Source organism: Sabethes cyaneus, chromosome 3 (assembly GCF_943734655.1).
Source record: "Sabethes cyaneus chromosome 3, idSabCyanKW18_F2, whole genome shotgun sequence".
Classification (NCBI taxonomy): Eukaryota; Metazoa; Arthropoda; class Insecta; order Diptera; family Culicidae; genus Sabethes; species Sabethes cyaneus.
The window spans coordinates 2,186,829-2,204,200 of NC_071355.1; the positions used below are offsets into that span (position 1 = coordinate 2,186,829).

The 17,372-nt window shown below is 39.3% G+C and overlaps 1 protein-coding gene across 11 annotated transcripts in view; it reads left to right on the top strand.

Annotated features, from left to right (window-relative positions):
• The window catches only part of LOC128744395 (uncharacterized), a 77,235-nt gene that overhangs the window by 39,446 nt on the left and 20,417 nt on the right, over positions 1-17,372 (top strand). For all 11 annotated transcript variants that reach the window (XM_053841385.1, XM_053841382.1, XM_053841379.1 and 8 more), the window contains one exon: positions 9,605-12,048. In XM_053841385.1, coding sequence (XP_053697360.1) covers positions 9,605-12,048 — 2,444 coding nt within the window. The remainder of the gene's footprint in view (positions 1-9,604; positions 12,049-17,372) is intronic.

Below are 17,372 nucleotides of genomic sequence, written 5' to 3' on the forward strand. Positions count from 1 at the left end.
TGATTAGCGTTTTGTACATCGTTAGCTTTGTGCGGCGGCGTATCCCTCCCTCCCTTCTCATGAAAAGATATCACTAAGACGCTCAAAAAACCAATAATTTATTTGATCAATGAAGGTCTTTTAAAAAATGGTTGTGTTAGGAGCGTATAAAACGTGTCCAGTTTTCGTTAAGTAATCATTTATTTTTCGTATCATAAAGTGCACCCCAAGAACGTTGTAAAATTATACTTATAAATAACACCTTTGCGTAGACCTACGGCAACAGGCGGTGGGGTCTCTGATGCAACGTTCCACTTTTTTCAACTTTCCAATGGTGGTCCTAAAACGAAAATTGATTTGGGGGTTCATGGCAAAAACGGGAATATTTCGATAAAATCCAATATGGCGACTAAATCCAAGATTACCGCTAGTTGTTTTTTACTTCATTTAAAAGCCCTATCCTTTCTCTTTAGAAAATCGTGTCGTTGTTTATTTCATCGTAGCAAACTTCGGATATGTCACAATAATTATATGAAAACTGTGAACCTTGCTACGGATAAATGGTTGGTTTTAAAATAAAAATCGGTTGAGGGCTCATGGCGAAAACGGCGATTTTTTGATAAAATCCAACATGGCAGCTAAATTCAAAATGGACGCCAAAAATTTGTTTTTACTTCATTTGAATGCCCTATTCTTCTTCTTCACAGAATCATGCCATTTGTTAGTTGTTTTATTGCAAATTTAGGCAATATCACATCATATAGATCTCAAGGTTTGCTAAAAATTTAGTTTATTTTGAAACTTTCGGGCCCCTTGGCGAAAGGGGAATTTACTGCTTCGAGGTATTAAAAGTGCAATTCCATTTTTCTAACCATTTTCAAATAATCAAGTGCAAAAGTTCCGAATATTTGAAGACCTCGTATCAGTAAGCGTCCCGTTTCAGCGAGAATTACTCATACACTCATACTCAAGTCTTTTTTTACACGGGGGATACGTGCCGTGTAAAATAAAACCGTTCAAAAAAACCGCGCTATTTCGAAAAATGTCGTAAAAAAAACACGTTAATTCAAAAATCGTCATAAAATAAACCGTGTTAATTCAAAAGTTGACGTAAAAAAACCCCGTTAATTCAAAATCATCGAAAAACCGCTCGAATTTAAAAATCGCTGATCAAAACCGCGTTAATTCGAAAAATGATGTAAAAAAACCGCATTAATTCGAAGATCGTCATAAAAAACCGTGTTAATTCAAAAATCGTCATAAAAAAACCCACGTTAATTCAAAAATCGTGAAAATAAACCGTGTAAAACAAAGACTTGGAATGGAATTAAAAAGGGAATTTAGACCGGGAGTTGACAAAAGAAAAGTGGTCCCTATCAAGAGTAGGAGGTCCAAATAAGTAAAAGGTGCAGTGTTTGGTTTGCATTTAGACCGATTGCAGTTGCTTAAATGGCTGGGAGACAAGACGACAGGGGGGGTTATGGGGATGGGGGTAGCCGAGAAGAGATATATGAAAAAAGGTTTTATTTCTCTTTTGTCATAGGGATTTTTAGAAAGCAAACACATGTAATAATAATCTACCTACACGACAGAGGAAGATACTGTATATGCACCGTCATAGCTCCGGAATGCATAGACGGTTCGAACTTGACACGCTTTTTGACATAAAAAAATCAGTACAACGAGGTTGACAAAAGAGGTAGACGATCTCTTACAAAGCAGGAGGAAGCTTCATATGGGTAAAGGGGTGCGTTTCTCCTGTATTTGAAACGATGATAGTTGTACAAGAGGCTGGACGAAAAGAGAGGACTTCTGAAAAGGGGAATAGGGTGGCCTTTAACAAGGGGGAGGTTCATAAAAGTGAAAAAGGCTTTGTCTCGCCGTAGAACGATTAACCCCAAGAAGACAGATTTACAAGTGGCTTGGGGACAACAGAAAGGGAAGGGAGTAGATACAGTCAAATGAAGAAAGAGGGTTTTGTTACTTGCGTTATGAGAATTTTTGTTGCAATAACAGATGTACAAGTGACTGAGAGACAAAGGGGCAAGGGCAAGATCGGGCTAATAGCTAGTAGTTCATAGTTATCGCACAAAAATAGTAAATCTAATTTATGCAAATAGAACAGGGATTCCCGGATCCAGCCAAGTAGTAGTTAAAAAGAACAACCCTATCTGCTTAATATTTTTCCAGCACTTCATCCAGAAAAATATCTGTATTACTATTAATGTGATTATACAGAGAGCAAATGTGTACAACACCAATAGAGACAGACAGTGTTAATTTCCTTTTTAAGAATTATTTCGTTGTACATATAAGAAACATACAGACAGGCAGACAGAAATCCATTTTTATAGGTATAGATTTTTGTCATCATTTTATAGTTTTGTTTGCATTTCCTGGCATCTGTTTGTCCTAATTTGTAGGCTACATATCTTGTCTTTATTTTGCCTTCTTTTTATCATCTTTTTATCGCATTTTCTGCGTTGTTTTTGATTTTTTTTTTTTACATTTTTTGTTGGTTCTTTGACGTTTTTCGGCGTCTTTTCATCAAATTTTTGTCGTCTTTCGTCATTTTGCATCATATTTTTGCTCACTTATCTTTGATTTTCGTTATTTTATTTGCCTTTTGTACACTATTTCAACTTCTGCGTTTTCAACGCCAACGGCGTCTTCCGTGGTTAAACTTTTATCGCACCCATTCTTCGTCTAGCTTTGGCATTTAACCGAAATGACTATAATTTTAAATTTTTATGTTAGTTAATTGCTGTGTTTTGTTCATTTAAATTATGTGACTTCTTATAACGAAATTTCAAGGCAGCTTGCGCCGGCAGCCATAACGGTTATTCATTGAGAATACTTATGTCTTATGTTGACTTATGTCAACTTATGTCGGATGAAATAATTAATAATTAACTAATCTCTTTGTACATTTATATATTTTACATTTGGCATTCTTACATCGTATTTTAATTGTCTGTTCGTTGTTTTGGCATTTTTGTCGCATTTTTCGACGCCTTTTAGCCGTTTTTTGTAATCTGTTCTTCGTCGCCGTTATTTAATATCGTTTTGTCACCTTTTTGCCATTTTACTGTCATCCCGTTAGTTGTCTGGACAATAAAATGCGGTATTTTTGACGTTCGATTGTCCCCTTTCTGTCGTACATTTATCATCTGTTCGTCATTTTTTGGCATGTTTTGTCACCATTTTGTTAATCTTTTCGACGTTTTGGTTTTTTTCCGTTAATTTGGCTTCACACATATTTGCACTGTCTTTTTTTTTGTATTTTAGTCCTCATTTTAATTGCTTTTTGTTGTATTTTCTGAAGGCTTGAATATTCAACAGTTTACGGCTGGTAAACGGCTGAATAATGCGTACCGTCGGTGCCTTGTGCACGTGTTGGCATAAAATAGACCCTACAGTGGTTCATAGCCTTTGCACTTCTGCGCCCAAGACTCTCCGTTGTGCACAACATTCGGTACCGACGCCAGCCTCGGTTAGATCTCGCGCGGCTGAAGCAGCCAGACGTCGCCGCAAACTACGCGCATTCACTCGAAGCTGCGCTGCCGGAAGAGGACGAGCTGGACGAAACCCCTCTCGAGGACTGTTGGAACACTATCAAAACAGCCATCAGCAGTGTAGCGGAGAGCTCCATCGGGCATGTGGCCCGGAATAAGCGAAACGATTGGTTCGACGATGAATGTAGGAGGGTGATTGATGAGATCTCTGCGCGGGCGGCCAACATGCGCAGTGCCAAACGTCAGAACGTGGAAAGACACAAACAGAAGAAGAAGAAATCCTCCAAAAGGGCCTTTGAATACAGAGTTCCCACGCATCATTTGTCCGTTGACTTCAAAGCCGCGTATGATACCATCGACCGGAAAGAGCTATGGAAAATCATGGACGAGAACAGCTTCCCCAGGAAGCTCATCAAACTGATTGAATCTACGATGAATGATACACAGTGCTGTGTTCGGATTTCGGTTGGATGGTCAAGTTCATTCGAATCACACAGAGGGCTTCGTCAAGGTGATGGTCTTTCATGCCTGCTGTTCAACATAGCGCTACAAGGTGTTCTGAACCGAGCGGATATCAACACACGGGGCACGATATTCTACAACTCTAGTCAATTCGTCTGCTTTGCCGATGACATGGATATTATCGGAGAACATCTGTGGCGGTGGATGAACAGTACATCAGACTAAAGCGCGAAGCAGAAAAGATAGGGTTAAAGGCAAATACGTCTGAAACAAAATACATGCTGCTTGGGCAGTACTATATTGATCGACGGCGATGAGTTTGAGGTAGTCGATGAATTTGTCTACCTTGGCTGACTGGTAACGGCGGACAATGATACCGTGATAGCCGTGAGATTCGAGGCGTATTATCAGCGGAAGTCGTGCTTACTATGGGCTTCTCAAGCATTTGCGGTCGAGCAGACTAAGTCCCCGTACAAAGTGCACCCTGTACAAGACGCTTATTAGACCGGTTGTTCTCTACGGGCACGAAACATGGACAATGCTCGAGGAGGACCTGCGAATGCTCGGAGTTTTCGAACGACGAGTGCTCAGAACGATCTTCGGCGGCGTACAGGAGAATGGAGTATGGGGGGTGAAGATGAACCATGAACTCGCACAGCTCTATGGCGAACCCAGTATCCAGAAGGTGGCTAAAGCTGGACGGATACGATGGGCAGGGCATGTTGCAAGAATGCCGGACAACTACCCTGCAAAGATGGTGTTTGCCTTAAATCCGGTAGGAACAAGACGACCAGGAGCGCAGCGAGCAAGATGGGTTAGACCAGGTGAGACGAGATCTGGCGGAGAGTACTCGATGTCCGAGGAATTGGAGAGCGGTAGCCCTCAGCCGAGTTACATAGAGAAACTTTGTTTAATAGGCATCCCGTTGGATCACGGAATCCTTGTTGTTGAAGGCACGAGAAAGAAAACGAAGTCCTTTTGCGTCCATAATTTTGGCTGGTTTTCCTCTACCTTACTTTCGAGTAGTTGTTGAGGATTATAGGATATGGTGAATATGAATAGCCGAGGTAGCAACATTTTCGCTTCTTTGTGCAATTCATATAAGCGTACAACGCATTCGCGAAATGCTTCTTGCTTGGACTCCATTTTGAGCAAAACTTGGCAAGCAAAAGCAAAAATACTGTCAGAAAGAGGAGACAGAGAGCAAACACAAACACACTCTCATTTTACTCTGAGCTTGTTTGTTGTTGTGCATAGACGCCTTGAAAAAAATCCAAAATTTTAGTTACCACCCGTTACATATACCTTTTTGATTTTTAGTGAGGGATAATTGTTGGAAAGCATACTTCCAAAAGACCGAATGAACAACCAAGTGCCGAATGACCAAATAAAACTTCTTACTGTCCACTTCTCACTTTTCACTTCTCATTTCTCACCTTTCCTTCCCTCACTTCCCCCTTTCTCAGTTCACCTTTTTTCACTTTTTCACTTTCTCCTTTCTCCCTTCCCCTTTTCTCACTTTCTTGTTTTCCATTTCCCCGTTTCTCACTTCCTCCTTTTTTTGTTTAGATTATAGTCACTTTAACTAGTTTTGGGTCTTTCGTGAATTCTGCGGGGTTGGGAACCTACCGACGCGGATATAGCTTAGATAGTTCGTGAGACCGAATCGAAATCAGAATCATACGGATTTCGGATGAACGGATTTCGGATGAACGGGTTTCTTTTTAGTTTTAAGCAGGAATGTTGGACTTTGGGTACATTGTGCGTCAATTTGGCTCCCTGGAATAGTCGGATCATCTATCTGTTGCAATTTTAATGGTTTAGTCTACTGGAATTAACTGAATTACGGTCAAGTTTCAAAAGAATTGTAAGAAATTGTGCAAAAGATAGGGAAAAAATAAGTTTATCATGCTTTAATTCATATACAATAGTGTAATAGAACCGTTTTAACTTGTTAAAGTTATGACAAAAGACGGCTGCCGTTAACCAAGATTTAGTACAGTTAGCTGCTGATAAAAGCATATTCTTACACATTAAATAAAGGAATAACATAAATAACAGTTATTTATATAATATGGACATTAATAATATTAATTCAACAATTGTTCAGTTCGCGAAGCTTCCTGAAAAATCATGCAATTCATATTGCGCAGAAAAGCACATGTTCTGAACATTCTAGAACGGACGCGCGGTATTTTTCCATAATGAACGTGATCATGCCACCGTCCATTCATCACGCTTGCGATATGCGAGCCACACACGTACACTGTTACAGCGCCAATCAGCACGCAGCATGAGGAGCCTGCCGCATGGGAGACTACAAGCACCTATAAGAAGCGGACCCTCTGCGTCACCATTCATTCAGTTTAAGGATTCAGTTTTTTTCCGATCATCGATTCAGTTTGCGGATTTAGTTTTTCAATCAGCCATTCAGTGTTATAGTAGTAGTAGACGAAGTAGCTTTTATTTAAACTGATAAAGTGTGCCCATAAAATGTCTGCATAATATATTAATTAAGTGCTTCGTATCCATCGTTCGCTTCCTTCCGACAAGTTTGAAGAATAGTGTCCTGGCGCGTAGTGAAGTGTGAGGGAGAAATCAATCGTCCATCCACCTGGGCAGCATTCATCATACAGTCCACTCAGTTACTTTTCCTATCCCAACCAAAACAACAATCTATTAATGATTTATTTGTTTATCGAATGACGCACTATTTTACCATAAAATAAGGCCATTGCAAATAATTTCAAAAGTTTTTGTCATCCCCCCCGTGGAAACTGGCTTGAAAAATCGAGGGGAATTGCAGGATATGAGTTAATTTTTTATCATAAAATCAATTTTCTGTGGGTTCTACAGCCTGAAAAACTCGAAAAATGAGTGTACGACTTGAGTTAATGCCTCTAGTACGAAACAGAAATGAAAATTCGAACAACGGAATTTCCGAAAATCGGCCGAAAAATTTTCTTTCGTTTTTGTCTTTTTTTTGTAGATTTTTGCATGGAAAATAATAACGTATATATTAAAAGCAAGAATAGATTTGGTTTTACTTTAAATAAAAATGCCTCAAATCAATATTTTTTTGCTCGATTATTAAAATCTCTTTGTTTTTTTTTTCGCCCCCCTGCCCCCTTTAGTGGCCCAACACCGGAAGGACAAAAACTTTATAAAATATTTGTAATGGCCTAACTTGGTCACTATTGACTGGTTTCTGCGAACTCACTTTGGTTGCAATCAGATCATCCCGCATAAACGAAAACAATTGTGAAAAGGGTCATAACCATACCACTATTATAATCTTTATAATCACCGTAAGATCAAAGGTTACAGTACATTCCAAAAGCAGAATTTTTCAAAGACGCTACGACGCATTTATATTATGGTTCAACCATTATCATTATGTTCTTCATATCCTACACACTTAAAAAAAAGTGCCGAAGTCAGCAAAATTTTGCCGAGATTTGGACAGCCGAGCGTTCGGTAAAATTTTTTATGATGCCGAACGTTAGTAAAGATCCATAAACGTCGATTTGCAAAACTGAAATTTTTACCGAACGCTTGGCTGTCCAAATCTCGGCAAATTTTGCTGAGTTTTTTAAGTGTGTACGCTTCAAAACTATGCATGGAAAACCACTCGTTTTCGTATGGTGAACATTCTTAACGACCTATTGTTTTTATGGTTACTTGTCGAACAACTATAACTATATAGTTGATATTATACCAGGCAACCCAAGTAACAATTTCAATTTTAAGGTGCACTTGAAGAGGTTTTCAGCATTTGCTGCATAAAACCGATCTCAAAACTTGTAATTCTACAAAACTGCGATAAAACAGCCATAAAACCCTTATAAGGCGAGGGAGACCCACACTAAAGAAAGTTCTCAAGAAAATTTCCAAAGATCCTTTTAAAACTTGTAAATCTTATCGATATCTATTTATAATGACTTCCAAGAGTCGCCTGAAACAAAAAGAAAACCGCCACAAGTGTTGATGATTTTATGGTTGTCTCTTCAAAGAACACTTGCAAGACACCATACACTTTTCACAACCTTATATGTTTTAAATTGATCAAGAGCTATAAGCTATAAGCATTCACAGATATTGCTATTTCTAAATGGGTATAAATGAAAATTGAAACTAAAAATGGTAATAAAAGCAGCTGCTTTGTTGCTCATAAATGAGAAATTTTTCATGTCACGCTCGGTTTGTCGATGTTTTGTGACATGAAAGTTAGAACATTTTAACGCGCCAGTTATTTTTGCTAGATTATTGAAAAATTAAATTAATTAAAAAAATTAATGATTTCATGCAGAAGTTGATAGCTACCAAATTTTTACCTAATTGTGGCAAAAAGGCTTTTATGTCTTAACATTTATTTAAAAAGATAATCACCATTAGTGATTATGCATTAGTGATTAGATTAGTGATTGCATAATACCATATTTATATGCGCCCATATGCAATTGACTACAATTTCAAAAGTAATCAAAATAGCCCTGCCCGCCATTTTTTCAATGGTTTTATCCAAATCAACCCGAAAGCGCTTATTAGACTAACATTTCTTGCACAAGACAAAGAAAATTTTTCCAAGAGCGCGATAAGTTCATCAATACTTATTGTATTCTTGACGAAAACATGTTGCGCTTGAATAAGAATTGTTTGAATTACTTAAGGGCACCAAGTTTTTGCAAGATAACCATTCTAGTATAAACAAAGAAAACACCAACGGAGTATCGACGTAACGTGTTGTTTGTGCTGTTTGGACTGCACGACAGTTCCAAGCGTTTAATTTACAACCGGTACAACTATTTCTAAAAATTATGCTTCAACTGCTTCACTGCCTTCAAACATTTTCTATACAAAGATATCTGACTTATGAACTCTATATTTAGTTTAAAAAATACGAAAAGCTCTAGAGGAAACCCGCACCGCCTCTGGCAAATGCATCATTACCTGCACTGTCCTTCCCCAGTTCAGATAGTCCTGAGATCTTTATTGTTTTGTGACTTCGTTGATTATTCATATGAAACAGTTTTCAAAATATTACACAGATTTTCGCTTAATTTTCGTTTAAAAGATTTGTATTCTTCAATTTTCTCCAGGTTCAGACGCCCATTTTGACAGATTAGTTGTTTACGTTAGAATGTTCTTATTCAAGAGTTTAATTTCTCTTTCAAGAATATACGATTTTAAGAGAGTTTTATGGCAGTGTTGTTAAGATAAACGAATCTTGCAGAAGAATGTCATAAGTTTTTATCAAAACTATTGTTAAGTTTTAAGGAGCGTCGATTTTAAGCAAAAATGAAGTATCCTTTAAAACCCCTTATAAGGTGAATTACACTTATTGATAATTTAGTTTTATGGGTGATTCTTCAAGTCTTCTTCAGTCATACTTCAGAAATGTTAGTCAAATAGGATAAAATTCACTTGAGGAAAAACATTATAAAACCTAACAGACTTTGAAATGCTCTGATAAAACTATTATAAGAAATGAATAAGACCAATTGATGATGTGTGATGATGATGAGTGATTCTGTTCAGATCTTTCTGATCAACACCCCATGAAGAAAAGTTCCACAATGCAGCAGCATATTTATTTACTTTTTGTAATCGAATTTTTAAGCTAATCCTTAAACCCTTTCCCATTGCAGATTTCCCGACCCCTGCTGACGCTGACCCTATGGCTGCTGGTGGACTACACCGCGCAGGCCCTACAGACCGCCGTCGGTAACGGCACGGTCACAATCACGTCGCCACATTCCTCCTCGACGTCGTCGTTTTCCCTGTCGGCGGAACTGCCGCCGGAGACGAAGCTACGCTTTCTTCGGCCAACCTTTACCCGCACGGAGCTGAAAGTGTCCCGCAGCCTCGATCCGGACAACGTTCAGAAGCTGAACGTTCGCTCGAACAACGGTCGAATGGTGGAAATCATCGTCAAAAAACGAGACGAAAAGAGTAACCCCCATTCGAGGGGCATTCCGCAGAACGATGGGTATCGGGTGACTAGTGACAATTCACCCGAATCGGTTGACCTGATCAGTGCTTTTCTCGATCACGTGAATCGCATCGAACGGCCAAGTCGACTGTACGAGGATGAAAGTTCAATCAAAAACGATCGGCGACCGGTGAGGATCGCTGTCAACAGTCGACCGGTTGATGAAACCGCATCGGCCAGCGTACCAGCCCCAGTAATGATCAGTTCGGACACAATCTACATGAAGGATAATGTTTTTGGTAGCAAAACGAAAAAGAAAACGGCACGAGCTATACAGGAGATTGGCGAGGATGGTATCCCGGTGGTGCACGGTATTCGAGTTCCGGATGACGAAGCCGACAAGCGTCAAGTATGGCGGAATGCTCGCGTAATCAATGGGGAATTGGTACCGTACGAGAAGGGTCATGTTCCGAAGAGGATGGAAGGAACCGGCGATGCCTACGGCCAGTTAATTTTCGCTCGTCCATCCAGCGGTGAAATGGGTCGCCACCGAAGCATCGGCCCCTTCACGACGGCCGATAACTTTCCGCGGAACGATAAACCCAAAAGTTTCGGTCCGTTCAGCGTCGAAGACAATTTGCGCTCGAGCGTGCGAATTAACGATGCGGAACCACCGCAGCCAATCATAGTGAGAGCACCGGTAAGCATTGGACCCTTCTCGCGTGCCGACAATGCCCGTGTATCGAACGCCAAACTGATCGAATACATCAAAAAGATCAACGATCAGGAAAGTCGAAAACAATACTACATGGCACGAACCCCAAACAAGGAGATCTATGCAGAGCCACAACCGAAAATCCAACGGCGAATGCTGCAGAATCCTGGCAATCCCGTGTACCCGGTGTCGAAACTATACGCCATTCCCGGTTCCAGCCAACTGCAGGGCGAATTGGAAGACTCTAGGAAACCGGTCCTACAGTACGCTCATCCAGAGTTGGGTGTGCAACCGGCTAAATCCGTCCCTCCGGAGCACAAACCAACACCGAAAGCCACGAAGAAAATTATTAACGTTGAATTCGCCAAACACAACGATCATTCCCCATTCGCAATCGAACCGGCCATGCTGGGAAAGGAATACTACGACAATCCACCGCCGGTCAAGTTCCCCACCAAACACCCGTACGATGAAATCTACCAACCGTCGAAAATGCCCGCAACCTATCCGTACACCTACGGATTCATCCGGCGCGTCAAACCCGAACGACCGCTGTGGATCAAGCTGACCGAGAAGGTGAAGGATAGTTTTCAAAACGGAATCCACACCGTGCATGAATTCACCAAACCAGTGCTGGACCCGCTCGTGGAAGCCGGCCACAAGATCTCCAAGAACCTGGGCTTTGCCCCCAAACCTAGCGAGGCTAAGGACAAAGCTGATCTGGTGGTGGCACCAGCTTCAAGTTCAATTGTTCTGCCGGCTCTAGGCGTGCTGGCCGGTGGTGCGGCGCTCAGTCTCGGTGCCGTTGCCATGGGACGTTTTTTCGATCTGGACATGCTGCGGCGGTCGGGCGAACAGCTCGTTATGGAACTGGACGAACTGCAGCACAAACGAGCCCTGGAAGGGACCGAAGCCAATCCGGACAAGTACTATCTGTTCGTACCGACGACGGCCATCACCCAGATGGAAGCGATAGAGGGTGACGGTCAATCGCGACGATCGAAACGATCGATTGACCGAAGCGATTTGGATGCAAACATATTTGAAAACGAAATCTACCGGAACGATAAATTCGACGATCAAGGGGACGTGATAGAAATCATTGACCTAAAAGCAACGAACCAGCGGAGTGATGATGATGATGATGACGAACTGCCGGTTGACAGCATGCAGCTGCTGGACAGTTCGGATCATCGCCGGTATAAGCGTGCCATCGGAGCAGCAGCAGCAGAGTTTGGTGGTGAAGGGGAAGGCCTGAGCCAGGCACTGCAAGATGTGGAACGCGATTTGCCCCGACCGTCGCGGGTGGCCTTCGAGCAGCAGCTCAAACAAACCGACTGGAAGAATCCTTCCTGTGCCAAACGGACGTTCTGCCTCGTCATGGTCCAGCAGGGCGCCGACGATGTGGTGCTGATGGAGAAAAAGATGTACACCATGCTGGAAATGTGAGTAAGAATAACTATAACCGTTATATAGCGAATTAACACTAGCGTGGGTAGGGATAAACAAAGGGGTGGGGCACCGGACCTTTGAGAAGAAAAATCAGCCGATTAGTTTAAAGATTGCGCACATTCGTGTGCAAGTGGATTTAAAATCAAAGTTGAAGTTGAACAAGAAATTCAAGTAGGAACTCGAAAATGAACTCTAATTTAGACTAACTTGGACTAGAAGTTTTACTTGAAACTGGCCATGAAATTAGACTTAAACTCGATTTTGCATTTGAAGTTTTTATTTGCAGTTTGCCTTGAATTAGACTTGGAATTGAATTTAAAGTTAAAGTTGAAATTTGTCTAAAAATTTTAATTGAAATTAAGATTAAAATTGGAATTGAATTAGACTTGATATTGGGCTCAAAATTGCACATTTAATTGCACTTGGGATTGGACTTGACATTGGACAGTAAATTAAACTTGAACTTAAATTAATTTGAATTTGAAATTTTACTTCCAACTGGACATGGACTTGAAATTAGATACGAAGTTTAACTTAGAATTAAAATTGACAGTTTTTGTCTTATTCTCTCACAAGTTTTACCTATTGTCTGTTCCACCTCTTCTTTTTCTTGTTCCGTTTTACTCTGTACCATTTTCTTGGTTTTGTTCTCATCTTCCATCCGTTTTCCCGTTTTTTTCTCATTTTCCTTTTTGTCTGTCACGTATTTGCTGTTTGACTAATTCATTTTCCTTGTTCCATTTTTTCCTTTTTTCAGTCCTGTTCTTCCACACGTTTTCACTTGTTTTTGTTATATTCTTTCCCATATTTTCTCTTTGCCTCTTTTTTGTTTCCATTTCTCTCTGTCTTCCGTTTTCGTCTTTTTCTCTTCCGTTTTAACTATTTCTTTTCTTATCAATTTTTCCTATTTTTAATTTTTTCTTTTTCTGTCCAATTTTCCCGTGTTTTGTATCTTATTTCGACTTTTATAACCCACTTAGACCACTTTTCCCATTTTTCTCGTTTCCTCTATTGATTATCTTTTGTCTGTCGCGTTATTCTTCTTTTGCCGTTTGGTTTCTCTTGTTTGCTGTTCCATATTCCCTATTTTGCGTGGTTTTCCCTCTTTTTCTCTGTCGGTTTTCCTTTTTTCTGCCCGTTGTTTTATTTTCCTTCGTTCTTAATCACTTCTTTTTCCTTCTCCTTCTCTTTTTTCGTCCTTTTTCCTACTTTTTTCTTCTTTCGTTTCTCTCCGCTCTCAGCCCCGTTACTTCTCTTTTCCTGTCTCGTTTTATGCTCGTATGATCCCGTCAGGTCCCGTTGCGGTCACGGGTTTCGTCTTCTTTTCGTCGCTTTATAGTTAATTTCTTCTCTATCCCGTTTTACGTTAGATCTACGTTTGTTTTTTTGTTCGTCATTTCCGTTCTTCCTCTTACTATGTCCTGATTTTGTTGCCTCTCTGTCATGTTCTGTTTTTCTGTTCCGTTTGATCCCTTTTATCTCCCGTTTTCATTTATTCTTCCCTTTTTATTTCCATTTATTTCCTCTTTTTCTGTCCAATAATTTCTCTTTATTTTCTCGTTTTCTTTAGTATTCTGCCTTTTTTTCTCTTCCGTTTTTCATCTTTTTCTGTCCAGTCTCCCCGTCGTTTGCCTGGTTTTCTCTCTGTTTCTCACGTTTTCCTTATTTCATTGTTTCGTTTACTGTTCCATTTATTCTTATTTTCAGTCCTATTTTTCACTTGTCTTTAGTTATTTTCTTTCCCGTTCAGTCTTCTCTCTTCGCTTTGTCCTTTTTTTTTATTTCCAGTTTTCATATTTTTCTAACTCTTTTTATCTCCTTTCCGTCTTCGTCATTTTTCGTCTTCGTCTGTTTTAGTGTCTTCTTTCTGACGCCCGGTGCCTCCGTCTTTTCTGTCGATTCTGTCGTTAGCTCCTTTTTCACCTTTCCTCTCCGGTTTTCGTTTGTTGTTTCTCGTCCGGTTTACCTTTTTCTTTTTCTCCATTTTACTTCCTTTTAGTTTTAGTCCCCTTTTTGCTTTTTTCTGTCTTGTTTATCCTCATTTTCTTCATTTATTTTAGGATTCTTCCTATTTTCTCTCATTTTTCTTTTCTTCGCTTCCGTTCCTTATGTTTTTCTGTCCAATTTTCAACGTTTCCCCTTTCTCTCGTCTCCTGTCCCAAGTTTGTTGTCTTATTGTTTCGTATTTCACTTGTTTTTTCTGTTATTTTCTTTCTCGTTTTAATTCCCTCTCTTCGCTTTGTCACTTTTTACGTTTCCAGTTTTCATATTTTTCTAATGCGTTTTAGCTCCTTTCCAACTCGTTTTCGTTTTCTTCTTTCTGATGCCCCGTTTCTCTGTCTTTTTATTTGTTTACCGTTATTTTCTCTTCCGTTTTACCTATTTCTTTAGTCCGTTTTGCCTATTTTTGTTTTCTTTTTTTGTGTCGTATTTTCCATCTTTGTGCCCGTGTTAAGCGGGTTATATTTGACCACTTTTTTTCGTTTATTTCCAGTCTTTTTTTCCTTATGCTTTTTATTTGTTTTTATTTTTAATTTTCTTTCTCGTTTACAGTTTTTTCTCTTCGTTGTTTTTTTCATTTGCAGTTTTCGTATTTTTCATTGTTAGCTGTATCACTTTTTATCTTCTATCCTTTTCATTTCACGGTTTTTAATATCCCGTTTTTCCGTCTGGCTTTTTATTCTGTGTTTGGTTCCTTTTTCCCCCTCTCCTCTCCGGTTTTCCTTTTCAAATTTCCGTTTTTCGTCTTTTTCTCTTCCGTTTTATTTTCTAATGTTGGTTTTCCTTTTTGTTCTGCCCCATTTTACCGTTTTATTGTCCCATGTTTCTCCTTTTGAAACTCGTTTGACCATTTTTTCCCGTTTTTCTTGTTTCCTTTATCTGTTTTCCTTCTTCGCGGAAAACCTTCTTTTTTCCTTCTCTTTTCTCGACCGTTTTTCAGGATCGTTTCTCTTCTTTTCTTGTCTCGATCTCGGTATCTGTCCCGTTTCGGGCCCGGTTTTCGTACTCTCTTCGGTTAATTTCGTCGATTTTTAATTTCGTTTCTATTCCGTTTTACGCTCGTTCTACGTTCGTTTTTTCGTTCGTCTGTTTCGTTGCTCCTCTTATTTTGCTTTCCTTCTTGTTGCGTTCTGTTTTTCTTTTCAGTTTTAACCCTTTTATCTTCCCTTTTCGTTTTGTTCACCGCAATTTATTTTCTTTCCAGTTCTCCCTCTTTTTCTGTCCTTCGTCCATTCTGCTGCTCCCGTACATTTTTCCTTTTTCTTTTCCTTCTTTTCTTTATTTTGTCTCATTTTTTTCTGTCCAATTTATCCTCATTTTCTTTTTCACTTCCTTTGTCTTCCTTTGTTTCCAAGGCTTCTCCCTTTTTCCTCCCGTTCTTCTTCTTTTGTCTTCCATTATTCACTTTTATTCTGTCCCCTCCTTTTGGTCTTTCTATTTTGGTCTGCCCAATGTTTGCTGCTCCAAAGTTTCTTTTCATGTTTACGTGTTTGTATTTTCGTGTTTGTCTTTTCGTTTTTTAGCTCCTTTAGTGGTTCGGCTGTTCCCTTTTTCTCATATTGATGCCAAGTTTATCCGTCTTTTCTGTCTCTTTATTCTGTTTCTGGCTCCTTTCCTCTCCTTTCCTCTCCTTTCCTCTCCTATATTCGTTTTCTGTCTGCCGCTCTTCCATTTTATCGTTTTCTTTGGTCCATTTTCCCTTTCCTCCTGTTTGACCACTTTTTCTCATTTCTCGTTAATTTTGCTATCTGTTCCGTCCAGTTTTCCTTATTTTCGCTTTCTTCTTCTATGTTTTCTGATATTTTCTCAACTTATTCTTCCTCTTTCTGTTCTTTTCTCTTCTTCATCTTTTCTTTCACCCTTTTTTTAATTTCTTCTGCTTCGTTGCTCGTTTTTCTTCTTTCGTTTGTTCTCTCGTTATTTGTTTTTCTTTGTACTTTGTTTCGTCAATTCTTCTTATTTTGAGTCATTTTTTTTCCTCACGCTTTTCCTTGGTTTTCGTTTTCTTTTCTTCCGTTTTACCCTTTTCATTAATCCGTTTTTACTATTTTTGTATTCTTTCTTTTCTGTCCCATATTTCTCATTATTAATCCCGTTTGGCCACTTTTTCTCGTTTTTCCAGTTTGCATAATCGTTCTCGTTTTCGGTTCGATTCCTCTCTATTCCTATTTGTCTCTTTCCATTTGTTTTCTCCTGTTTTCTTTATTCCGTATTCCTTTTCTTGTGTCGTTGTCGCTTTATTTCTTAGTCGCTTTTCCATTTTTTTCTGCTCTCTTCTTCTTTACCCGTCTCCATTTCGTGTTTCGTCCTTTTCCGCAATTTCCTCTGTTTCGTTTTAGTTTACGTTTTGTTTGCCATTTGCTTATCGTTATGCCTGTTTTCCGGACCTTTTCTCTTCTTTTCCTGTCTCATTTTTTGGAAAGTTCTGCCCCAGTTTTTGTCTCCATTTCGTTTCGCTTTGTCGCTTTTCAATTCCCGTTCGATTTTTTCGCACGCTTTTCACTTGCACTTGTTTTTTTTTTGTATTTTTTTCCCGTTCTCAGATGGTTTCTCTTATTTTCCGTTCAGTATTCCCTTTCTTATTTCGATTTACCTCTTGTTCTCTCTTCTTTTTCCTTATTCTACTCATTATTTCCTATTTCTCTGATCTTTTTCTCCTGATTTCCATTTTTTGCACAATTTCTTCGGTTTCTTTTTCGTCTTTCTTCTTTCGTTTTACCCCCGTTTACCCCGTAATCTCTTCCAAATTAATTCTTTGTCAGTCCCATTTCAATCCCGATTTTCACTTTCTTTTAAACTTTTCGCTTTTAAACTGTTTTACGATCATTTTTTTTATTAGTCTGTTCTTCCTCTTTTCTTTTCAACCTTTCAGTCATTTCTTTTCGCTTTTTTCATTTTACGTTTTCGGATTTTTTCTAACTCTTATTTCCTTTCCTTCTCGTCTGTTCTTTTTCCCCATTTTTCTTTCTTTTCTGTTTTTTTGCTCCTGTGCTTTTATCTTCGGTTTTCCTTTTTACCCTCTTCCGTTTTACCCTCCCATTTTCCGGTTTTTGTCCGATATTTCTCCTTTTATTTCCCGTTTGACTACTTTTTCCCGTTTTTCTCGTTTCTTCCGTTGCGTTAGCTTCTTTTTGCGTTTGATTTTCTCGTTTTATCTATATTTCTTTGTCGTTTTTTCTTCTTGTCCGCTCTTTTTCCATTCTCCATTTCATCCTTTTCCTCTGTTTGGCTTTCGTCTTTCTCCTTCCGCTTTTAGGTCCGTTTCTATTCTTTTCCTTTCTCGTTTTTCGTCATTTTTTCTCCCGTTCTGGTAACG